Here is a 25,988-nt window from a genome sequence, read left to right as displayed (position 1 = left end):
ACAAAGGCCTCCCCACTGCCCCAGTTTCCAGTGACAGCTCTCCAAACAAGTGAGAGTGCAAAGAGAAGTGCTCCAAGGCCCTGGGCTTCAAGCAGACATGCTGTGTCTGCCTCTCTGCTGCCTGCCCGCTCCCCGACTCCCCCCACTCCAGAGGCGCTCATAAAGCCCCTAAACGAAGTGTTCATCTGTATGCAAGAAGCTCTTGTCACCTACGGCCTCCCTGGTAACTAGAATACTATATATGAATCATATTTGACCCTTAATAAATTGATCAAACGCCATAAATGACCAAAATGCAATTAAGTTTTTCTTTCTTAAAAAGATACTTCATCAGAAAATTCTGGCACAAGCTACAACATGGACGAATCTTGAGAATATTACGCTAAGTGAAATGAGCCACACAAAAAGACAAATACTGTATGATTCCACATGGAAGTCCCCAGAGTAGTCAAATCCACAGACACAGAGAGCAGACTGGCTGCTGGGGTTGGGGGTGGAGAGTGGGTAGTTAGTGTTTACTGTGGGCAAAGTCTCAGTTTCATAAGAAGAGAAGTGTGTGGAGACGGGCAGTGTGGATGTCTTCCTGTCACTGAGCTGTGCGAGCTGTGCAGGTGAACTTCGTTACGCGTGTCTCGCTGTACACTCACGGAGCATTTACAGAGCACTTTCACCTGTGTCGGGGCACCGTAAGACTCAGTAAATCTAGCTGCTGCTTCTTTCTTCTTCTATTTTTTTTTTTAAAGAAATTTCATCAAGAGAATTCCAAGACAAGCCAGACTAGGAGAAAATATCTGCAAAAGACACACCTGATGAAAACCTGTTACCTAAAGCATACAAAGAACTCCTAAAACTCCAGTAGAAAATAAACAACCTGACTTAAAAATGAGCGAAAGATCTGAACAGACACCTCACCAATGAAGACACGTGGCACGCCCGCTGCGGCCACTCTCCACTTCAGAAAACACTCAGAAAGTGAGCACTCCATGAAATCTATGATGTTTCGTCCCTAAACCTCTTCTTAATATGACAAATGACATAAAGTAAATGTACTGAATCCCAAATTACTAACTTTACTGAACTATCGTTGTCTTTTCTTCAGTTCTATATATAAGCAAAAAAACTTAATATATGATTCCTTGTAGTTCATCGCAATGTAATTAAATTTTAAAGCTTAACATTTAAATTTATATCCAAATAAAAACTTAAGCTGTTGACACAAATTAAAAATATTAGTAATTTCAAATAAACCAAAGTTAAATATAAACATGTGATCTAGCAGTCAGTCAGCTTCACAGCTGTAAAGCTTCAGTCCTCTTCCATCTCCCCCTCCCACCCTCACATCAAGTCTTCTACTTCACAAAGAGATGTTATGGCCTTCCAGGTTTAAAGAAATCCTGAACTATTTTCTCTCTCATCAGAAAACAAACCAGGAAAGCAAAGAAAATGAAAGTTCTCAGGGACTCATCACGTCTGCCCAGGTGGGTGGGCTGCGACCCCTCCTCACGGGGGCAGGGGTTGGGGGTGGTAAGCCCTGCACTGGGCTGTCCCTGGCTGAGCCTGGCTCAGGCAGCGCCCAGCTGGGGAGGTGTCTTAAGTTTGCTGGGGTTTTCACTCTACAAAAAAAGAGTGAAACACTTCGGTTTTTCATTTTATACCAAAGTGATGCACAGTGGAGCCCCAGGAGTGGCCCAGAGGGCAGCGGGCCACCCACGACCTTCACGCGCAGAGTCACTCGCAGAGGACGGACGAGAGGACCACCGGAGGGTTCTGGGAGGATGGGGAGAACTGCCAGTGGCGTAGGGGCGGGACGTACTCTCCTTTGCACGAGGAACTTAATGGGGCTACTGTCTTCTAAATAAGAACGTTTAAAACAAAGATGTGTATTTGACACAGGAACACCAACTCTGAGACTCTAATAGTTCAAAATTCAATTACAGTATCTTTAAACAGCAAAAAATTGTTAATCTAAGTGTTGAACAACAGGGGACGATAGGGTAATTCACAGCGTGTCCCACAGATAGATGCTCCTGCAGCACGTTTTAAAAGGGTGAACACGAGAAAACTAACTGATGACGAGACAAAAACCTACCTGCAACGGGAGTCTCTGCTATTTAAAAGCAAATTCAAACCTATTCATATAATAATAAATATGTTTTGTGTTAACAGTGGCCACTTATAAATGGTGAGATGATGGGTAATTTTTTCTAACCATTTTCATTCACTGTTTCAAATGTTCCATAGCAAGTATCATGTTATATTACCTTAAACTTTATAATATCCTAAAATAAACTTTACTTGATCATTTAAGCAAGACTACCAGCATCATGCCAATTCAGTTCAACGAGTATCTAAATTTCTTGGAAATAACTTTCCTAGCTCTGCTACCACAACTCTAGCCCACAGTCCCACACAGCAGCCAGCAGATGGTCGGCCCTCAACCACACGCCTGGTTCTTGACGCGCCAAGAACCTTCTGCACCAACTGCTGAGTCTCACATGCTTTTTCCTGAACAGGGCTTTCGAACCTCAGGTGCCCAGCGCAAGCAGCTGTAGAGGTTTTCCAAAGTACATACAGATACACACACGGACACTTCCCCTAGTGCTCCCCCAACACCAGTCTCTGAAGGGGAAGGGAGGTCCAGGTACCATTTTTTAAAAGACCCTCATGGGATGGTCATGCTCACCCCTGGTAAAGAGCCAAAGGTTGGAACAAACAAACCTGGGCGTCAGACACTTCACAGCCCATCCCAGTGAGGGGCTGAGCCAGCCAGGGCCCCCTCCCCACCACAGAGCGGGGTTTACTCAGGTCCTTGGCACCAAGCAGGGCCACCACACACCACAATGGCCGTGATGAGGCTAGGGTGGGACCTAGCCTCATCAGGGGAGGGCAGGGGAGTGGGTGCAGGGGCTGAGAACCCCGAGCCCGGGCCAGGCACTCTGATAGTGGGGGCCCACAAGTCTGAGCAGCCAGCTCAGCTTCCGATGCACATCCCCTGCTCCTGACCAGGCTGACCACGCGAACGCTGGGCCTTCAGCGGATGTCAACACTGGGAAGGCCAAAGGAGTCTGTGCCTTAGTACGACACTGGAGGTTTACTGTCACCTCAAAGTCAAAATGACCAAAACAAACCCAACCACTTCCCAGCGGTTAGGGCGGCTGTGCGGTGCAGCTCACAGCACTCAGACCAGGCACCCCTCACCCACGTGGTCCTGTCGAGGCGCTGCTCTCAGCAGCCTGTCCGCTGCTGGCGGTGGCCCACGCTTCTCCTACTCTGAAATGGGACCTCCTGGGAGGGCAACCTAGAACCCTCCCCGCCCTCCAACCAGCAGGAGAGTCACCTCCCAGGAAGAGTGACTAAAGACCCCACCGCTGACAAAGACCACAGAAGACAGGAGGATGGAGACGTCACAAGCCCCCAGAAGCACCGGAGACCACCTAAGTCCATCCTCCTCCGAGGTGGAGCTTCTGCTTCACCCGGCTTGATTTCTAGCACTCCACAGGTCCAGACAAGAAACACACAGAACAAAGAAAGTACAGTGAAAACTACAGGGCAGAACCAGAAAAAAACACCAGACCAGAACATTAATGTCAGAAGGAAAAACAGAAGGCATCCATGAAAGAGCCGTGTTACTCTCTCAGACAGGGCTGAACACCTGCCCTGCCTCCCACGTGCTCAGCCCAGTCAAGTGCAACAAGACCATCCTCCAGCCCGTGAGGTCCACCTCATGCCCACATGCCCCCCGGCAGCGAGCTGCACCACACGGCATCCCTGCTCTGTCCCTCCCTGCAAAAAGCACCTGCAGGTGCCCGCTGACCCACACTCCATACTCTGGGCAGCCAGGTAAGGCCAGGCAAGAAGATGCACAGGAGTGCTCACCCTGCTCCCTGGAATGCAGTGGTAACGCTGACCGCTGAAAACCATGAAGGCAAAAGCTGTAGTAACTTAGTGTTTTTAAAATGAGAGAAACACACTTCTATGGGTCCACAATCCCTCACTCACAATTGTGAATTCCCCATAGCCTGGTTTGTTATTCATTTGGCCACAAAATCTGATCTGAAGGTAGGCATGTGCCTGTTTCTCTGCAGACACAGGACATGTCTGAGGGGCGGCGCTGCCAGCCTCCGCATGGGATCCCAGGAGTTGAGTTATGCTAAGCACTGGCCACCTTCTACAACCGCAAAGAATTTGGAATTCCAAGGGATCCCTGCCCCGCAAGTCGGCACGAGGCCCCCCAGCCCTGCCCCTGTTTAAGGCCCCGCTAGCTCCTGTGTCTGGTCACGAGCAGCAAACCCAGGCCTGGCCGTGCCATCCATCTCCAGCCTCTTCTTCTCAGATGCAGCTATCCCCCCACGCCACCCCTGCTGTTGGGTCATGGTCGTCCTTCTATTCAGACCACCAGAGCTCCCTGGTTGGGGAAAGACAAACTCGGGCAGGCGGACTGCTCCCCTGCCTCAGGCCCCCTGCCCGTTGGTCCAGACACGCCACTTTCTAGTCTGTGCCTGACTCCAGCTCCCCACACGCCCCCTCCCATTAAGGCAGGGCCACATCCACTTGGCCCTCGCATCGCAGCCCTGCACCACCACCCTGTGAAGAAGCTCAACCACTGGGCCGTGAAAGGGCAGAGCTTCTTCGTGGATTCTTTTTGTTTTTTATTTTTCATTTTTACTGAAGTGCAGTCAGTTACAGTGTGTCAGTCTCTGGTGCACAGCACAATGTCCCAGGCACGCATATACACACATATATTCGTTTACACTAAAGGTTATTACAGGGTATTGAATACAGCTCCCTATGCTGTACAGAAGAAGCTTGGGGTTTTTTTATCTATTTTTATAGATAGTGGCTAACATTTGCAAATCTTCTTGTGGATTCCTGCTCACTGTAAGGGGAGACCTGAGATCAGGGAGAGACAACACCGCACTTCAGTTCAAAGTACTTACCTCTCTAAACAGGAGAGGTGCCGCAGCTCGGCCCCACCTTGCTCCCCATCCGAAGCCCCCTGGGCCCACCCCGACCAGGGCAAGGGCAGTTGCCCAGACGTCCAAAAAAGACAGTTACTACAGACTAGGAGAATGACCTTGAACCGTCCAAAGCATGGATGCCTTGGATGGTCTGGGGCACAATGAGGGAAAGTAGCCCCTCTTTCCTCTCGAAAGGAAAAGGGAAGCTTTCTTTGCCTGAGCCTACAAATAAAAACTGGCAGCACACGCCCAACAACGAAACAGTTTATCTCCAATGAATCAGATTTTCCTCGTTAGCAATCAGGAAGTCAGAACTAAAGAATAAACTCCCCGTGAGACTGCCCTGTGAAGGCGGCTGGGACGGAACAGAGATCCTGGCACGCGGGGCCGCGGGGCCTCCGCGCCAGCAGCTGACCCCGCCTCACGTCCCTCAGGGCAGGTGGGCACCCCAGATCTGAGTCGGAGGCTGGTTCTGAATACTCACTCCTGAGAGCTGACAAGCAGTGACATCACCTACTGATGGGCACAGGTGCCGCAATCGGTGGACACAGCCTATCCTAGGAACAAGACAGTATTCCAAACAAGATTAAATGTTCTTCCATGTCAAAAGTGTAACACAAAGTCAGAAAACACCTCCTGAAGCATCACAGCCCCTCAGCCTGTTCCACGCACACACAGGGCACTGCAGTCACAAGGCAGCCACATCAGGCCCAGAGGCCACATGGAGAGCACTTCACTTGCTGTGGAACTAACACGCCTGAAGAATACATTCACCCAGATCTGAGCAGTCAACTTCTAGATGCAGCATTTCATCAAACAGAAACATACGCTCCTTACAGAAATTCTGTTAAAAAGGAAAACAAATGTCAACCCACGATGCCCATATGAAGATACACATTTTTACTATCTTGACAGCATTTTAAGTGCAGGTATGTGTCAAGTGCGCTGTACCCTCCCCCACCACTTCTGAGCAGTAGAGTCACACCACACTGTCCTGAACTTCCCTGCCCAATATGGGAACTCATCTCTACATGGACGTACAGACTTTAAGAACTAGATGCTATTCATTGACCATGAGTAATGCATATAATCTAAATGCAAAAAAACAGATTAACTAGCTCAGCGCAATTAGAAAGCCTACTTAGACTGACTTGTAGATTCTCCCATCCTCCAGCCAACGGCTTTTTCTTGGCCTTGCGGAGAACTTAGTGGTTTAAAACACTGGCTAAAAAGCTGGATGTGGGTTTGAATCTCAGCTCTGCCATTTCTTTGCTAAGCAACTCTGGGGTGGGTTACTACCTCCAAGCCTCGACTCCAACTGGAAAAGGCACAAGAATGATCACGACAGAATTCACAGAGCAAAGGAGAGCAGGAGCTGCAGGTCTGGCCCTGCAGCCGCCTCCTGTCCTCAGCACTGGCAGCCAACACACGGCAAAAGTTTAAAACATCTGCCATACCTTAAAGGCAAAATTACTTCTTACTTTATGCTAAAGCAAAACATCCTTCCTAAGACTGCAGGTATTAGGAAACATTTCACAAAACTATTATGGTCTTAGCTTTCTTCTGACAGATTATAAGAAAATGAATCAACTTCATCCAGTGTTAAGACTACTGAAGAATTTCATATTTTTCTGATTCAAAGTATGGACAATGGACCCTACATTCTTACACACTGTGTGCCAAAAACATAAGTTACAATTACTTTTTGAATCCTACAGTCTATTGTGGGGTCACAAAGTCACAACACTAACTTTTGTATTTTCTCATAACCTTACCTTTACTGGAGATCTTTATTTCTTCTTACGGCCCTGAGTGACTGTTTATTGATCTTTCACTTTAACCTGAAGGACAACCTTCAGACTGTCTTGTGGAGCAGGGCTAGAGTTAAACTCCCTCAACTTTTGTTCATTAAGGAATGTCTTAATTCCTCCCCCATTTTTGAAGGACAGCTTTTCCTTTCAGCACTGTAAGCGTCGTCCCACTGTCTGCTGGCCTCCTGGTTTCTGATGAGAAACCAGCTGTTAGCCTTGCTGAGAGTGCTTGTGCTGACAAGTTACTTCTCTCTCACTGCTTTCAAGAGTCTCTCCTTGTCTTCTGATGGTTTTACGATAATGTCGCAATGTGGGACCTCTGAGTTTATCCTACTTGAAGTTTGTCGAGCATCTTGCATTTGAAGGCTCATGTTTTTCACCAAATTTGGGACATTTTCTGTTGTGCTTTTCTTCAGCTATTCTTTCTGTCCATTTCCCTCTTCTTGTGGACACAGGAGCTGAGGAGTAGAGCTCTACCTGAACCTACAGACAGTGCAGTGATGCAGTGACTCACGAAGGCTTGGTCAGATGCCCGAAGTCAACCTGCAGTCAAGCCAGGATGCCGTTCCAATGGCCTGAGGTGTCCTCCGAAAACCATAACCAAGGCCTGCTTTAACAAATAATGGCCCAAGTAGAGAAGCCAGTCACTGAACAAATAAAAGTGGGCAAACAATCGCCATTCCCAAAATACCAAAATCATTTAAAAATTATTTATAAAAGCAAAGATATTCTCATTAGAGACACAAAGGAAAAGAAACCCTGAACATCAAATGCTTGGTTAGTAGGAACCCCCAGAAGGTATAAAGAACCAGGTATTTTTCAAAACTGTGACTAACAGATATATTTGTGTCGACAAGAAAATGTACACGCTGAAAACCAACTTTTAAGGGAACAAAGTAAGACTGATGGAAAATAAAGTACAATTTTCAGCACTATGGGGGGAGTGCTACTTTCAGTGAGTTTGGTGATACTGCATAAGAGGAGACAGGATGGACAGGTGATGAAGTCACAACATGATGGGACGAGCATGGGGATCAGAGCTAGACTACCTCACTGAGGGGCTGTGAGGGCCAAGGATGTGCTCAGGTTTGGGCAATCCCAGAAGGATCTCCTCAGGTCTCTGCAAAATTCTTCAGCCAGAAGGACCACCGGGAGCCTGCCCCTCCTCCAGCCCAAGGCACGAGGCCACAGGAGCCAGAGTCTGTGCATGTGCTCTGTGGGGGGAGTGAGGACATGTCTGCAGGGACGAGGCAAGACAAGACACCCTGCCCAGCACTGAAGAAAAGCGCAGTCCGACTGCTCGGAACGCACCTATGGGGTGAGCATGCAGTGTGACAGCAGCTACGTGACCAGTGCTCATCAGCAAGAACTCTTTTACCCAACTACAGGAGATTCTGTTCACGTGCGTCCAGGCTTCCTCACCCCCTCCACGTATCAATCAACTTTAACTTAAAAAAAAAATACAATACAAAACCAAAAATGCCACTTGGATGATCTACCATCAATACGAACAAGAAGAAAAGTGGGGTGAATTATAGAATCAGAGTGTATTTAATTTTAGTTATAAATGTTCTATCTTTTGGTGCAATATCTACCAAATACAAACTTAAAGCCTACATCACACAAATTTACCAGCAGACATTTGAGTCCTATCAAGTACGTGATCTACTCAAGGTCACTGAAGGTCACAGGCCACAGTCCCAGTAAGTGTACAGGATGAGCCAGCCCAGCCCATGGACACCTGAGCCAAGGTACAGAAGATGAAGAGTGTTTAACACCACATGTGGGCAAGTCCAGGGCAAGACGAAGCAAAGTGGGAACACGAGACTTAAGGAGGAAACGGAATGGACCACATCTTCCTCCTCCCAGCTCAAACAGCTGTAAAACTGATGCTCAAATTCCTAACACCCTCCCAAAGTTTAGAAGCGGCAAAAAAAAAAAAATAGTATTTTAAAAATATCACTTATGCACTCAAATGCTATTATGGTCTGAAAAAGACCAGAAAAACACAACAGTAAGTCTCCAATTTACTTGTTCAGGGTTTTCTGTATCCCATCTGCTCAAGAGTCAAAGGAGGAGTTCCACACGCCGCTCACTGGTGACTAAGCAGCACGAGAAGAGGGCGTCTGGCAGCAGCCTCAGCCGCAGGGACACTAACGCCACACTCCCTCACATCCTCAGCTGCTCATCTTCCAGGGGGCAGAGACCACGAAAACCTGGAGCAACTCGACTAGAACAACTCGCTGTCTTTTCTTCTCATGAACCATAACTGTTCTCAGAATAGTCTTATCAGCCTAACTAAAGCCACTGGACATGCCTGAGCTACACACTCCAAGGAGGGGAACATGAGACTCTGCTTAAAGTGCTAAGTCCAATCTTCCTAAAACCTGGGTAAGATTTGGAATCAAGTCCTTTGACTGTCCTTCCAAAGCTGCAAAGGGAGCGACGCCAGCTAGGCATCTCCACCTCAGGCTTCCTTTTAGAAAGGTGCTGACACTAAATTTGAAACCAATGCTTTGGAACCTTAAAGGCTTAATAGGTACCATTTGTTAAGTTATTAAAATTTACCACCAACGGGACTAAGACTAACATCCCACCGTTACCGCCTGCTGGCTACCACTGTGCTCCAGGGTCTGTACCTTCCCACTACTGAAGCCTGGGGCGGGAGCATTCTGTTGCTGGAGGGCTATCTGCTGCATCACAGGATTTCTAGCAGCCTCCCTGGCCCCAGCCCACTAGATGTCAATAGCAACCCTCCCAGCTGCGCCAACCTAGCGTGTCTCCAGATGTTGCCAAATGTCTTGGGGAAGGGACGTGCACCCCAATGAGAACCACTGTGGTTCTGATACCTTTCTCTATATGAGACACAGAAGCATTCTGTCCCGAATGACAAGCTACAGCAGAAGCCAATAATGTCTAAAATCCCAGCAGAGCACTAAACATACACCCCAGAAACGGATGCATGCCCGGAAAGGTGGCATCCTGCACGGTGCCTCCTGATCTCACCGCAGCCACCTCCTGGGTGATGGCGGTAACCCCTGCGCGGCCCTCAAATGGCTTCAAATCACAGAAAGGACAATATGTGCCTCCAACATGCCCTGGGATATTGTGTTTTCTTAGCAAACTCAAACATCCTCATTACAACCTGGGCCCAGAGTGCGGGAGCCGACTGGCTGCATTGTCATTACCTAAGACACTGTAAACTGCTCCAGAACCCACACACGAGACCCGAGCTACACAAACATGTCCAACAGAAGAGGATAGTACCCAAAATGCTAATGGCGATCATGAAAAGCTTCCTTATTTTAGAAACCCTCGTTTCTTCGTTTTCAACCCCCCCCCACCACCAAGCACCACCTCCTGCTCGGCTGCAGTTCCACAATGGACAGGCCCGCTGTGACCACAGCAGCCCCGCACCCAGACGGGGGCCCAAAAGGGGGGCCAAGTCTGACCGGAGTCCTGTCGCTAAATGACCAGCACTTGAGAAAACTCCTGCAACAGTGATGTCCCCGGTCAGCGGGAACACGTATGCTGTGTATGTATCAAAGGATGGCGGCTCTGTGCCATTTCCAAGGGTACAAACACATACAGGCCCCGGTCCCCACCCTGGAGGACCAGCTGGGGACAAAGCCAAGCAAGAAGATAAGGCACAGCACAAAGAGATGAGGAGGGAACATTTCCTCAGCCTGCGGGAGAGAGGGTCGCTAACAGGCGAGTCCCAAGAACCAGTTCCATGACCCACTCCTCCGAGGTACAACAGAACTACTAAACCCCAGATAAAGTGGAAGCAAGCTGGTTGTTACTTTAAACTTAAAAAAATTATGCTAAAATAGCTGCACTGTTTCCAATGTCTACAATCAGTGATAAAAATGTATCTCAAGTTACCAAATGAATATATATTATAGCTTTTAAAGGAAAATACACAGTGGTCATTAAAAAGCAATTAATTTGTACACTGAGCACTTTTCCAAGTGCAAAGCGCCTCTGCCCAACATCCATTCCTGGGTCCTAGAGTCCAGCTGCCGGACCCTGACTCTCGGATCTGCATACAAGCTGGTCAGGGTCTCAGGTCATAATGTAATGCAAGTGCTTCAGCCACCTCAGCCCCCAAACAAGAACACACTCTGGACCTCACGAGTGGGTCTGCTTAGGTCTTCAAAGAAGATACGCTCATTTTATCTTCTGCTGGGAACTCTGTGCCCCTCACACCTCAACTGTGTGCACCCTACATTCTTGGGGCCAAGCTCTGTCTCCCAGGGCTTCCCTCACCACTTCACGGTGGTGACCCATAGGGTTGCCACTCTTCCTAACCCTAATCTCACCTCGGTCCTCCCTGCAATAACCACCCCGACTCCCTTCTGGCTGTCTTCACCCAGGAGCCCACACCCAGTCTCCTCCCTCATCCTCCAAAACATCCTAGCCGCCAAGCCCCCAGCTCCCCATGGAAGGTGACGCTGCAGGTCACGGTCCTTTTCCCGAGGCCCTCCTGGCGCTCCCCCCTTCCAACTTCCCTCCTTCTGGTACTGGGATTCTCTGGGAGCCCTGGCTCTGCCCAACCCCTCCAGCAGAGCAGGGTCCAGTCACCTTGAGCTCCTTCGGTTCTCTGCCCCCAGTCTCCACCAGCAAAGGTCCAGAAGCCACTGCCTGCTCACCTCTCTCCAGCCCTCACCTCGGAGGGTGCTATCTCTGATGTAATGAGAGTCTTCAAATGTGGCATTAGCAAACTTCATCTGCAAGTTAAAACATGCTACACAAGAGAGGGGCTGCTGTATCACCAGCCGACAGGCAGTTAATTTAGCACCAGAACCACGTCACTTTTCTAAATAAACACAATTGCAGCTTTACATGTCAAATAGTTTTGGGCTACAGTAAATTCAACTTGTTCTACTTATGACTGGCTATTAGACATTTATGATCTTACTAACTGAAAAATACATCAAATTCACTTGACATTTCAAACTGTAAGTAACTGTTAAAAAGTTGTTTACTTTTATTTGTAAGTTGTACTCAGCATGCTACCACAGCCACACCAAGAGCAACAACAGCAAACTCAGGCTCCCCTGCCCAACAGATCTTCCTAAAACACTCAGAAGATCACTCAGGCGCCAGACCAGGTGCTTAGACAAACAAAGACCCTGTCCTCAAAGAGAACATTCTTCATTCTCTGGCTGACCTCAGTGAAAACACTGCCCCACCAGGCCTAGGCAAACCTCATGCTCCACAAACCTGCCCCAAGGGCCCTTCCAGCCTGAATTCCACCTCCTCCAGTACCAGGCTGCCGCCCAGCCGCACCAGCAGGGCCACCTGCACCTGCCCACTTCAGGAACCCGGCCCAGGTGCCTCAGGGCTCTCCTACCTAGACCACTCCACAGAGGAAAAAGTTGCATTTCTGTATATACAGACCTGCATACTTGGCCAAAAACCAAGGATTTTTTGGAAATCACTTGTTTTCTGGAAAACCACGTGCTCTGGCACTCGAGTACATACTCAGCTCCCACCCCAGGCCACATAGGCAAGGAACTGACCAACCACAACGGAAAAGGTGCTTGAAATCAGGTCTTATTCAAACCGTTTAAAATACTCATGACAGCCAACATACAGAATCACAGCCCTTTCTCTCTTCCCCCACATCAATACTTTATTATTTTAATAAAATAATAAAACATACTTTAAGCCTAAACTACTTATGTACTCTTTCAAATTCTCTGTATGTAAATTTTTTATACTAACTACAAAACATAAATTCATTTTAAAGTTGGAATTGGAATACAATCATTGTCATTCAAATAAGAGATCAACCATAGGTTGCCATATTTTAAAAATTCTACAGTGATTCTCAATTCGGTAAGCAAGTCTGAAATGATGAATAAAGTTTCAACCTCTGCATAATTGCTCTAAATTACATTTTATTTTTAAACAGGGGAAAGTGCGAATGCAGTCCCCCACTACTACAAATTATCCAGTCAATTTTCCCACATTTGGGGAAATTGCAGGGGTCAGTACATCCGGAGTGTAACGGATAAGCCTCGCCCTGGAAAACCACCTTTGTGATCATGGTATCTCCCCTTCAGGTAAGTATTACATGTGTTTTTAAATTGATACAATTTAATTTTTTTAATCTTAAAAAGAACTTGTAACATAAAACTGAGTTGAATTTCAAGAAAAAGGTTTTTAAAACAATTTCTCTACATTTAGGTAGCACCAATTGTCTTTACAGTTTTTTTCCATTACATACCTGTTACCATCCTACACCAACAACTTAGAAATAATGCTTTACAAAAAAGGCATTTGCCTTAAAAATCCTAACAATTATCCACTCATTTCACACTGTAAAAATGCTAAAACCCCTTCTGTGGAAAAAAATTACTCCCATCTGTCAGTGCAAGCAGAGGTCCCCAGGCCCGTAAGAAGCCCAGGCTCTGCCCTGTGCACCAGCTGGAGCTGAAGGCTAGAGGCCCTACTCCTGCCCACCACCTCTTGTTCATCATTTCTACAAGGCTCACTTCACCCTTCAAAAAAGTCTCAATTCTGCTCCCTCGCGGAAAGCTCCACTTATTTCCATGTTTGGAATGTCAACACAAATAGTTTTGGCTGAATGATAATAAGAGAATTTTCTTTAAAAACCTCAAAATTCTCAGAGGAAAAATATAATACCCTTTGTTGTGATGTCAAGTTATCTGTAAACAAGTCAAATTAAAAGGCAGCCGTTAGGTCCCTACCACCCATTTTACGCACTCTTCAGTATAAATACACACAAAACTGCTTTAAGTTTGAAAAGTAATGTTGCTTGAGACGCTCCCATCAAGGCCTAGGGAACCAGCTGGTGCGCTCTGCAGGCCACGCAGTAACGCAGCACACGTGCACAAAAATCAAGCAGTGAAGACAAGCAGCACTCTTATCCGCACCTCCAACAGCTGGAAGCAGACAAAAATTCCGGTTTGTGGAGAAAGGTTCTACATGGAATAATCTAGAAAGTCCCCGAGGAATAATTAGCATTTTCTAGAGAGCAAGTTTGTTTTTCAAGCAGAGTAAATGATAACTTCACAAAATCAGAGAACCAGCTGAACTGCTTTGTAGCAGGACTGATAGTTCCTCATGAAGCTCCCTTAATTACCACTCTATAAGACCTTATAAGAACTTCCAAATAATCAAGCGACTTTTAAAAATCATGTTGAAAGTGTACAGCTTTCCCCAAATTTTAAGGTTCAGAGCACAGATTTGAAAATTTAGCACTTTTCAAGAGTTTTCAATTTTTAGGCAACAAAAAATAAGGTAAGAAAAGGGAGTTCCTACAGCTTAAATAATTCTTGAAATAATACACTACTGAAAACATCCAGAACAAAAAGGAAGTAACAGATAACCCATCATCAGTGAAGATACAGATTTTGGGCGGTTCCACACGCCAGAGTTGAACACTTCTGCGCTGTACTACCTCCGTGCTAGTTACGAAAAATACATGCAAACTCGCAGAACGCACAGAGAAGCGCAGAAACCCTCAGCCCACGTGCACAGCTGCCTGAGCCTCCAGCTTTGGGAAAGTGAGGATGGGACCTGCGGCAGGGCTTGTGGTCTGCGTTCTGGCCATGGGTCGGGTGGATGAGGCGGCGAGGCTGGGGTCTGGAGTGGGATCCGGCCAGGGTCACGGGGTTGGGGTTGGGGTCGGGGTCGGCTAGGAGGTAGACTGAGGCCAGAGACCGCGATCTAGGTCCTGGATGGACGAGGCCTGGGGTTCCAACTCGGGGTCCGGACTGCCTCCTACATGTGGGGAGGACGTGGGCTGCGTCCTGACCATAAGACGTAGGTCGGGGGCAGCGGGGCTGGGTGGTTTCAGGGCCTGCCTGGATCTGAGTTCTCCTGGTCCTGGGTGGGCCGCGGGCCGAGTCGCGCATCGGAGGCGGGTTCTAGGTGGGGTCGCGGGGTCGGGGTCTGGGTCCAGGTGGGGGTTCGGGTCCCAGGCCGGCCGGCAAGGCCGCAGCCCCCAGCCCTCGTCCGCCCCCGGCCCCACTCACACGCGCGGCAGCTGCAGCGGCGGCGCCCCGCGCCTCTGGAACACACCGTCCACGAACACGCCGTTCTTGCCGAGGCAGCGCAGGTAGAAGTCGCCGCCCGCGTCGGGCCCGGGCTGCGCCGACGGCTCCGGGGCCGCCCCGCCATGGCCGCCGCCGCCCGGGGGCGTGAAGATCTCGAGGTGGCGCCGCGAGATGAAGCTCGAGTGGCCCATGCTCACGTCCACCGAACCCTGCGACGAGTTGCGCCCGATGGTCACCGAGCGCTTCTTCATCAGGTACTCGAACTCGCGGCCCTCGAGGCGCGCCACGGCCCAGCCGCCCGGCGGGGACCCGCCGCCCGCGCCCCCGCCGCCCCCGGCCCCGCCGCCCGCGGGAGGCCCGCCCGCGCCCGGGAGCGCCGCGGCCGCCGCCATGGGCCTGCGAGGGCCCGGGCCGCCTTCCGCCGCCGCCACGGAGCTAAGGGCCGAGCGAGGCCGCCGGCCGGCGAGCGACGAGCGGCGGCGAGGGGCGGGACACGCGCGGCGCGCCGCGGGCCGGCGCCGGCCCGTGACTGACGGCCGTGCCCGCCTATGGGGGCGGTGCACGGCAGTGGGGCTACCGGCCGCCAGCCAATGGCGAGGCACGCCGGCTGTGCGTCCGCACGTCGGCCGCGGCGCCCTGCGCAGGCGCGGCTCCCGGCGGCCTGGAAAACCCGGGGCGGAGCTGGGCCGGCCGCGGAGTCGCGGAGCTGCGGAGCAGCCGCGCCGCGCGGGGGGCGGGTGCGAGGGCTGGGCCGGGGGCGGGTCAAGGTCGGCGCGGGCGGGCGGCTGGGGGCCTGCGTATTCCGCACCCGGCGGCGCGCTTTGTCGCTGCTGCCTCGCGCGCACCCTCAAGTGTAGCCGGATCCTGCCGCGTGCTGGCAACCGAAACCCAAGCGTTTCCACGGTTGCAGTGGCTGTGGGACCCCACGGTGTCAGCCAGGAGGAGAGAGGGGAGGAGAGGAGAGCGAGGAGGGGAGGGGGCACGGGAAAGGGAGTGGGGAGAGTACGGGAGGGGCGGGGGAGGGTGCGCGGGCAGGGCGCGAGGAGGGGAGCGGAGAGGGGAGTGGGGGGAGCGGGGAGGGGAGGGTGCGCGGACAGGGCGCGGGACACGCGTGGCTCCGTGGGCCCGGGGGGAGCGGGGAGCCTGGAGAGAGGCAGGTCCAAGTCCGGCTCCGCTGACACAGCCCGCGCTGGGGGCCGCCGCCGGCTCTCCTCGTTCTCTGTATAGAAAGCCCTTCTGAAGAAATGGAAAAAGTTACCATGTCCCTCTGAACGCGACATCTCCCTGGCTTGTCCTCCAGAGATGCGTTTGCAGTTACGGTACAAACTCCGGAGGGTTCACACGGCTTCGAACCAAAAGGGCGCAGTCCGTCCTAGACAGGACAAAAAGTCGTCTCGTGAAGTACTCACTCACGTACGGGAGAGATTTCAGGTGGTGTGGAGACAGGAAGGGAAGCGATCGGTGGAGAAGCCTTTCATCCACGACAAAACACAGCTGATCAAAGGAAAGAGCGTCTGATCTGGTGTAACGGATGTTTCCAAACCAGCTGACAAGTGACTGTCGGGTGTGTTGTCCCGGCGTCCTGGGCCCTGGCTCTGTGCTCCTCCCGGGGGACGGCCACTGCTCTCCCCGGCATTCGGAAGCGGCCTTGTGATAAAGTAACTGACTGTGTTTGGAGGGCATGCTGTTAAAAACTCAGACGACCCTACAAACCACTGTTCACGGTGTCCACCACACGCAGGGAACCCAGGCCTGCAGGTACCAAGAGGGTGAGCCTGTCCTGTTGCACTGATGTGTCTCAGCTGTGCCCCGACTGTGCCCACACGAGGCCCCTGGATGGAAGGCACACGGTTAGGGCCACATGAGGTCACTGACACGAGGAGTCTGACGAGGCTCCAGAGCAGGAGGGCTTGCGCTCGCCCTTCCATCCGTTCCCAGTGCTCAGTAAGCACCTGCTGTATACCAGACACAGGCCAGGGTTGGACCAAAGCAGAGAGCAGACCCGGCAGCCACATCCCATCAGCGCGTATGAAAGAAAGACTGATCCAAAGCAGCACGGAGGTGCCCTCAGGTGGGCACGGAGCTGAAGGTGGGATGTGGAGGAGACACACCCAGGGCTCACGAAGCTTTGTTCCCTCAACCAGGAGTGTGCCCGTGTAGGACACAGGTGCCAGAAGAGAGCAGAGCGAGACCATGGGGCACCTGCCAGGTGCTGCTGGTGGAGGACCCGCAGTACACCTGTGCACATACAGGCACAGCCCAGGGGCAGCATGCAGAGCAGGCAGAGAGGCCAGAGAAGGACACCCTTGACCTGAGGCTTCAAGATCCTGAGCTGGGGCCACGGTGACCTCCAGGCAAAGAGCAAGGGCAGTGGCGCAGCATGGGAGGATGCTCAGTGTGTCACAGGCGTGAGGGAGGAAAGACAGCCGGGCTGCAGCTCCACCGGCCCCCGTTACCTGAGACAGGAAACCACTGGGTGTTTCAAGCAAGGAGTAACATGACCCAGTTGAAGTTCTAAAAAGATCAACCTGTTTGCTGTGTGGGACAAAACCAAAAACAGGGAGGCCCAACTGTGTCCCTTGTAATGATTTAGGCTACAGAAAAGGGTAGTTGGATCCACGAACCTCAAAGCTTTTTGCAAAAGTACCCAGGAAGCTAGTTTTCTGAAAATTTGTTAAGTTCCCACATTTAAGGTAATAGTAAAATTTCCCATCATATTTAAATAGTTGCAATGAGGCAGGGAGGATATAGCTCAAGTGGTAGACTGCATGCTTAGCATATACAGGCCCTGGGTTCAATCTCTAGTACTGCCTCTAAAAATAAATGAATAAACCTAATTCCCTCCCCCCCAAAAAATTTAAAAAATAAAACTAAATAGTTGCAATGAATGTAATTTCCCAAAGATTAACATACTGCCTTTTAAAATAAAACCATGACATCATTCCCTAACTGTAGCAAATGCATCCTGAATGCCATCGTGATTCGAAACCTACTCACATGTTTTATAAACATATAAACAGTCTCTTGGTTAACAGTCAGGAGTTGTGTTAAATCCTTTTCTCCTAAGCTCAAATTCCCCCACAAGTGTTCACACTTGAACATCATTTATTGATGACACCATGTTTATGCCTGGAGAGGGAGATACATATATATACACACATGTCTTTAATGTGCAATTTGCTGTAAATTTAAGTCTCATGTTAAAAATACTTCTGGGTTGAATTAGTATTATAGCTATTATTAATACATTACTGATGAAAACATAAATAAATGCAAGTTTTGATTAAGACTAGAGTTATATTGGCGATTTCTCTCTTAATACCATGTCTGGGGCTTTTTTCCTCCTGACAGTCCATATACCCACTGAAGAGAGTTACTAGGGTGAGGCAGGGCACAGAATCAATATTATCCCCATTTTTTCATAAATGTACACACACAAATAAATTAAGCTGGAGGAAGTGATCTCATAGCAACTAACAGTTCTTTGAACCTCTTCTGACTGCAGGTGCCACATGGGAGCTGAGCAGAGGCCCCAAGGCCCCGCAGTGCGAGGGGTCTGGAGGCAAAGGGAGAGGTCTCGTGCCACCCAGGCAGCCAGCTGGGGCAGCAGAAGGGCCACACCAGGAGCGAGGGCTCCCTGCCAGGAGTCGCGGAAAAACAACAGTCTCTGAAGAGAACTCCTCGACTTGCCAAGCACCAGACTGGGTACAGCTGGAGAGAGGAAGTTTCAGCTCAGCCACATCAGTAGAAATCATCTCAATCAAAACCCTGTAAGAAAAGGTGGGGGGTAAATCAGGAGTTTGGGACTAACAGATAACATAAAACAGATAAACAAGGACCTACTGCATAGCATAGAGAACTATATTCAATTTCTTGTAATAAGCTCTAATGGAAAACAATCTGAAAAGTATATATAATGTATACAGGTAACTGGATTGCTTTGCTTTATACTTGAAACTAACGTTGTAAATCAACTACACCTCAATAAAAAATAAAATAACAGGAAAAAAATGAAAATAAGGAAAACAAATAACAAAAGACTATGAGAGACCTGTGGGACAAGATCAAAGGGTCTAATGTCCCTAAAACTGGGCTGTCAAAAGGAAGGGGAAAACGGAGCAGAAGAAATATTTACAGAGAGAACGTGTACAGATTTTACACACTGGTAGGACTCAATCACCCCACAGATCCGAAAAGTTCAGCAAAGCCCAAAGAGGACAAATTCAAAGGAAAACAAACGGAGCTGTCTCATAGCCCAACTGCTGGAAACCAAAGATGAAGATAAAAGCCTTAATGAAGACAAAGGAAAAAAGATTAACTTCCTGGGAAACCTCAGCGAGAATGACTGCTGACTGCTTATCGGAAGCCGTGCTGCCAGAGGAAAATGACACTATACTTGTAAAGTGCGGACAGGAGACTGCCCAGGTCTTCATGACTGGAATCGAACACTCGACAAAAGCATCTTTCACGAATTGAGGGTAAATCAGAGCTGGAAAACGTCACCAGGGGCTCAGCCTCCAACAAGCTGAAGGGGAGCAGCCTGGCGGAGCCCCAGGCATGCTGGCGGGAACACGTCTGTAAAGGCTGGGGGTGCTCGGCGGGCACGAGGCTCTGGCTTCCATCCCCAGCACCTCCTCTAGAAATAAATAAACAGGCCTAATTACTTCCCTACCCCCAAAATAATAAAAGACACAAGATTATCGAGTGGAGGCTTAGAGCAGATCTTAGAATCACATGTTGCAGGTTTTGATCAGCGCTGCCCAGCACAACACGGCAGTAATGGAGCAGCTGGGCCTGTCGCCGCCAGAACCCCCACCCCGGGGGCACTTCAGGTGTGTGGCTGAGGAGCTGAATTTTAAGGTTGTGTTCAGTTATAATTTAACCTTATATTTAAATAGCCGCATGTGGCTAGTGGCTACCAAATTAAACAGCAACCTGTGGAAATAAAAACTATGACAGGAGAACCAAGAGCAGTAGGGAGTTACGGTTATTCTGCGTTCTAACTTTCTTACCTGGTTGATGGAGTCATGTAATACAACTTCAGAGCGGACTGTGATCAGTGAAGGGCACGTTCTGTAACTTCCACATCAACCACGGAAATAAGTATAAATATGCATGTTATATACACAAATATCAAACTGACATGCAAAACGTATATGAACATATTAATGTACCAAAAATACAAGCAGAGATAAAATTTTAAAAACACGTGAATAATCCAGTAGAAGGCAAGAGAGCAAGAATAAAGAGCAGATGGAACAAACAGAGCAGCAGGGTGGTGGCTTTAAACCCAGCTGTGCCAATCAACACACTGAATGTAAACACACAGAGCTCCAGTTAGGAGCCAGAGACTGATGGGGGAGGAAAACACCACCTAACTTACAAGTGTACAAAACATACACTTTAAGGCTAAAGACTAAGACAAGATGAAACTATGAAGCGAGAAAGAAGCCGTCCAAATGCGAGTCATAAGCAAGCTGGCTGCCTTAACCTTGGAAGAGGGGGCTCAGGGTAAGGATGACCACACGAGGAACGAGGCGCTTACTGGTGTGGAACAGTCATGGATGTTGATACTCTTTAAGAAACAAAAATTCAGAGGGAACTCCTGCACTGCGAGTGCTTTCATGTGGCAAAACACTGTGAACACCCCGTGATTACAAGTCCTGTGGTCTTGAGAAGGTGACACTGGGTTTCGTAACTTTTCCTCCTAGGAAGCCTTCAGAAGCCCGCAGTTTGCACCCAGATGAAAGCCAGACCCCGGAGCCCGCATTTCCTCCTGGTCCAGCTCCGCCCGACAGTCCCCCTTCTCACTGCCCATGTGTGCCCCCCAGATGCCACCCCGTTGCACCCCACCTTGGTTCACACGCACAGCTCTCCGGCTGCCCCCAGGCGCCCTGTGGCATCACCCCAGTCCCCTCTCTTTGCACAAAGTATTCCCTTGCTGTGGCAGCTCTGCTGGCACTCTCCAGGACCCGGGACTCCCTAACTTGTGCCTGTTATTGGACACTTAATAACTTCCTGTCTCCGCTGCATTGTTACTTTCTTTCTTGTATGGTTACTTTTCTTAGCTCCCTGACTCCAGTGCTGCGAGGCCTGGCGCCATGCCTCTGATTCACTGTGCTCCTGACAAGACACAGCTGCCTCGTGAGGCCGTCTCACACGGGGCTCCAGGGGCTGCTTTCAGGCCGTCCAGGGCTGTGGGTACTCTGTCCACTGCAGGAGATGGAAGTAGCACTTTGAACTGCATGAAAATAGTGTTCAGAGAGGAGAGAAATATTCTTATTCTGGCCAAGTGTTCAGGAAAAAGTAAGGTATGTTCATTCAAATATGGCCCTGCTGGTAATCAGTACCATAAATCTAAAAGGTCTTATCATGGATGTAAGCATTATGTTGAATAAATGATAAATTTCGCACTTCTGGTTTTCTTCTTCACAGAAACTCAAATACTCCAGAGTAAATACCATAAACTAAGTGTTCAGTTTGATGAAACGTCCCAGGCAGGAATACTGCTGAGGCAGGAGTGTGCCGCACCTGTGTTCCTAGCGCCACATCACAGCTGCAGGCCAGCAGCAGGTATTTGTCAAATCGCAGAAGTACACTGAGGTCCACTTGGTAAGGAGATCCACAGCCATCATCTCACTGAGGTTTCAGATAGCTGTGGTACAACCACAGCAACGTGATATCAAACCTCACTGCTGGGAGTTCCTCCTCTTGACAACTCAGGAGGCATTTCAGGCTCTCACGGAGCCCAGAGTCAGAATTACGGACACCGTCTTTCCACCACCAGGCTGTGTGCGGAGATGCCCCTGACAACACAGAGCTCACCCTGACCGACTGAATCAGCTGTGTTGCTGTAGGGCCAAGTATTTGCTTGAGGACTGATTTGCTAGGTTGGTAACATTTGGCCCGATTGATCTGTAGAGTCAGTATCACCGCAGTCCAGTCCCCAGCTGGCTTGCTGGTAGGAACCAACAAACTGATTCTAATATTCATATGGAAACGCAAAGGACCACAATGATCTTGAAAAAGAAGTTTGAAGGACTTACAGCTATCTTAACGTAATTAAAATAAAGCTGTAGTCACCAAGTGAACATAAAGCTCCTCCTCTAACTCAGCTTTCACGAGAAACTCAGTCACACAGTGATCTCCGTACAACCTGCAGCTGGTAAAGCACGGAGGCAGACCAGCACAAAGCTCCGCTGACCAGCACTGTGTGGTGCGGGAGCAAGGACAGATGCATCAGGGATGGGTCTCCACGCAGTCAACCGACTGCGACAGAGGTGCCAGAGGTAGTCAACCGGGAAAGGACAGTGTGACATAACACATGATACCCGGTCTCTGTCCTGGTCCCTGGCCAGAGCTCCTGAGTCCCTTGAGTTTCCTGGATGACAGGAGCATCCTTTGCTCTGATGAAGCAACTCTGGGTGGGTGCCTGGATGGGGCGGGACCAGAAAGACAGATCAGGGTTAGAAATGTTAGAAGTGGAAGCTTCAGCCCCACCCCCGTCCTCTGGGAGAGAAGACGGGCTGGAGATGGAGTTAACCATCAGGACTGTGATGAAACGTCCATAAAAGTATCTCAACTGTGGGATTCAGAGAGCTTTTGGGCTAGTGAACACATCCAGGTGCCGGGAGGTGGCACCCCCACCCCACGGGGCAGGAGTTCCGCGTTCGAGACCCCGCTGGGCTTCACCCTGTGTGTCTCCTCAACTGGCTGTTCATCTGCATTCTTCAGAAAAGGCTTCGTAACAAGCCAGCCAACATAACTCAGTATTTCCCTGAGTTATGTGAGCCATTTTAGCAGATTATCGAGCCTGAAGAAGGGGTTGTGGGCATGCCCGAGCTGTAGGCAAGTTGGATAGAAGCGTGGGGACCCTGGGGACCCCCTACTTAAGGGTGGCGCTGGAAGTGGGGCAGCCTGTGGGACAGAGCCCGCAGCCTGTGGCGTCCGCACGCACCGTGCAGCTCGTGTGAGAACCGGCTGAGACTGCAGGACACCTGCTGGCACCCACAGGGAACGGGGAAAACCCACATTTCTGGCGTCAGAAGTGTTGCAAGCAGAGGTTTCTCTTCGATCCAGTAAATAATGCTGGAGCAACTTGGTATCTGAGTCATTACGACAAGTGAGAAGTCTGACCCGCACCTTACACCACACAGAAAAATTAATTTGTGATGGATCACAGAGCTGTCTGGAAAAACAAAACAAACTACCAAAAATAAAACATGGGAAACTATCCTTGTGTTTCTTTTTTTCTTGTGTCTTTTGGGTCCCAGGACCCCAAAAGTGAAAACCATCAACAGGAAAAAAAATTGATAGGGTTTTGAAAAAAGTTTACATTTTGCTCCTCAAAAGATGATGAAAAACTTGAAATCGTGAGCCACACACTGAGGAAATATTCACAATATATACAGAGTCTGACAGGACTCCCTACACAGAATTTAAAAGAACTCCTATCACTCCACAGCAAAAAGGAAACTAAAATTTCAAAGACAGTCAAGAGGCCTGAACAGCCACTCCACAAGAGAAGATGAGCGGTCAGCAAACACAGGAGATCTCCAGCGTCAACCGTCATCAGGCAAAACGCAGATTAAAAGCGCAACAAGGTACTAGAGGAAGAGCTGAAACGAGAGCGACCCTACCACGTGCAGGCAGTGATGTGAAGCCACTGGAACGCCCCTGCGCTGCTGGTGGGAACAAAGTGGTGCAGCCGTGCTGGGAAACAGTCTGGCAGCTTCTTAGATAAAGTCCCCACACACGCGCACACGCGCACACGCACGTGCGCACGCACACACACCCCCACCACCACATATGTGTAGATCCAGCCATCCCACTCCTACCCAGAAGAAAAGAAAGCAGATGCCTGCAAAATGGCTTGTCTAAGAATGCTCACAGCAGCTTTATTCGTAACAACCAAAAGCTGAAACAACTCAAGTGCCTTCAGCAAGTAAGAAACAAACGCTGGGTGACTGGGGTGGGGGCGCCCACCTGGCCAAGCCCTGCCCTTGGTCCCTGGGAGCTGGTGCACGCTCTGTGGATGTGCCCTTTTGTGCTTCCTCGCAAGCATTTTGTGGAAAGTGTTTTCTGAGTTTCCAAAAAAAGCTCGTTCAGATCTAGTGAGGCTTGACGGGTGGTGTCTTCTGACCCGTGGCTCCAGGTGTGGGATTGACACATCACCAGCGCAGCCGTGCTGGGTGCGGATTCCCGCTCGGCTTGAGGCAGAAATCCTCACGGGACTTCCACGCACACCAGGGGCGGCCAGCTGAACAGCCACGAGGACGTCCACCCACAGAGAAGGAGAGAAGGGGCGAGTCCGTGGCAGGGGACGCAGTGTGTGTGCTGTGGACGGGGCGGACCCACACCTGCTCAGCAGGAAAGGCCCGAACAGCTCCCCCAGCGGCTCACAGCACTCCCACCTCTTGGGATGATGCCGTTTTTCCTAAAGCAATAGTAACAGTAAGCATGTCTCACTTTTCTATTTTCAACTTAAAACTGCATTCTAATGACAGCTGGAAAACATAACTGCATCACTTAAAAGTTAGAAACTGGTAACATGTTTTAAAACATGCCTGATTTTTGGAAAGAGTGACATTTACAGATGAATAGTACAATTCTAATTGAATTTCATTCTAAAAAACAAGAGCTTGAGAGAAATCTTATAATACCAATTTTTAAAGGAAAATACCAAGAGCACCCTTAAACTTGCTGACATTGGCTGGGCCTGAAAGTGTCTTTCTAATCCTCCTCCGTCAAACCCTCTTCTCCAAAGACCCCCTTGCGGAGCTCTGGAGGCCGGGGAGACCTGTCTCCACTCTGTGGACTCCTGGAGGCAGGAAGGGGTCCGTGGTGTGTCCCTCTGTGCGTCCTGCACACCAGGCACAGGGCTGTCATGTGTGGCTGGGGGCACTTACCTCCCGTGTGAAGGCAATGCCCCCAGAAAGGCAGCCCCTGGAAGGCACCCTGGGGCAGGCAGGCCCTGCACAGCCGTCCTCAGCCGTCCTCTGAGCCAGGCTTAACTAAGTTTGAGAAGATACCAGGGACGCCTGGGAGTTGCCTAGGGAGGTGTGAGGCGAGTGCCCCTTGGAGTGACCTGTGTCCCACACCCAGACCCGCTTCAGCTGCCCTGAGCATCACCGTCCAGCAAGTCTTCTCTGGGTCACCTTTCTGGATCTCTGTGCTGAGGCTGGTGTCCCTCAAAGCCCACATGGAAAACATGTGAAACGCAGACAGCGGGACAGACTAATTCAATAGCTAAAGGCTGTTTCTGAATAGAGGAGCCTCTGTTGCTGCTGCTCAGGGCCCTGAGCTCCCCACCCCCACCCCCCCCCCCCCGCCCCAGCCCAGGAGCTCCCTGTGGCTTCTCCCTGCCTTTGTTTGGCATCCTTGGTCCTCACATCTCCTGAGCTCTAAACCTCCAGGCTAACTTTGCCTCCTGGTTCCTCATTGCCCATTCATTCATTAATTCATTCGTTTCCTCTTCCACTCATCAAACAGTTCCTGTCTCCCGCCTCATGCTGGGCCCAGTGCTGGCTGCCCAGGCCCACAAGGAGCAAAGGGGACACAGGCCCTGCCTTCATCGGGCCAGGGAGGGAGGCAGCCTTGATTCAGTCTCCTCACCTGGATCAGCACCCTAAATTCCCTCACACGTGGCCAGCCCCCTCCTCCGAGCCCCCCCACCCCCACCCCACATGCTGGCCTGGCCACTCGAATGCAAGATGGGGCTCCCTCAGTACCCCCACCAGCCACACTGGCCCTCTGCCACACAGTGAGAACTGACGCCCCCCCCCCCCCACCGCCCGAGCTGCTCAGCCTGGGACAGTCACTGTGCACAGACGTTACTCCAACAGGACTCTGAGCCTGGCAGAGTATGGGCCCATGTGGAAACCTCCTCTGAGCTTTAGTGAAGCACAGACTACTGAGAGGAAATATCTGCCTCATCCTGCAGCCCCGCTTAGGGACGAGAGACAGGGGAAGCAGGAAAGTCAGAACGTGAGCAAGGGCACTGATGCCGCTGTTTGGAGAGAATTCTGATGGTGAACCTCAGAGCTACAAAGATGAAAACGGCCTTGACCCACGAATCCAATGGCAGTTCAACGTCACTGGAGAGCTTCATCCGTAGGAGACACTGTGCTTCATTTAGGAGATTTTTAAAAATGAGAAGACAGGGATCCTGCCTCTAACAAATCAAATAC

The 25,988-nt window shown here is 50.1% G+C and overlaps 1 protein-coding gene, 1 long non-coding RNA gene and 1 other non-coding gene across 3 annotated transcripts in view; 1 reads left to right on the top strand and 2 right to left on the bottom strand.

Annotated features, from left to right (window-relative positions):
- FOXK2 (forkhead box K2) overlaps positions 1-15,206 on the bottom strand; it is a 49,854-nt gene extending 34,648 nt beyond the window's left edge. Inside the window, exon 1 of the mRNA XM_072939940.1 lies at positions 14,779-15,206. Within this exon, the coding sequence (XP_072796041.1) occupies positions 14,779-15,191 (413 nt within the window). The 5' untranslated portion in view covers positions 15,192-15,206. The remainder of the gene's footprint in view (positions 1-14,778) is intronic.
- On the bottom strand, positions 12,687-12,848 carry LOC116279621 (U1 spliceosomal RNA). The gene has a single exon (XR_004188950.1). It is a non-coding gene; the product is annotated as a U1 spliceosomal RNA (small nuclear RNA).
- A 2,338-nt stretch (positions 15,207-17,544) lies between the features above and the next one.
- On the top strand, positions 17,545-23,034 carry LOC140686231 (uncharacterized). Its single transcript, XR_012059910.1, has 2 exons — positions 17,545-21,110; positions 21,235-23,034. It is a non-coding gene; the product is annotated as an uncharacterized lncRNA (long non-coding RNA).
- The last annotated feature ends 2,954 nt before the right edge of the window (positions 23,035-25,988 follow it).

Source organism: Vicugna pacos, chromosome 16 (genome assembly GCF_048564905.1).
Source record: "Vicugna pacos chromosome 16, VicPac4, whole genome shotgun sequence".
Classification (NCBI taxonomy): domain Eukaryota; kingdom Metazoa; phylum Chordata; class Mammalia; order Artiodactyla; family Camelidae; genus Vicugna; species Vicugna pacos.
This window is presented reverse-complemented; position numbering and strand designations above follow the sequence as displayed.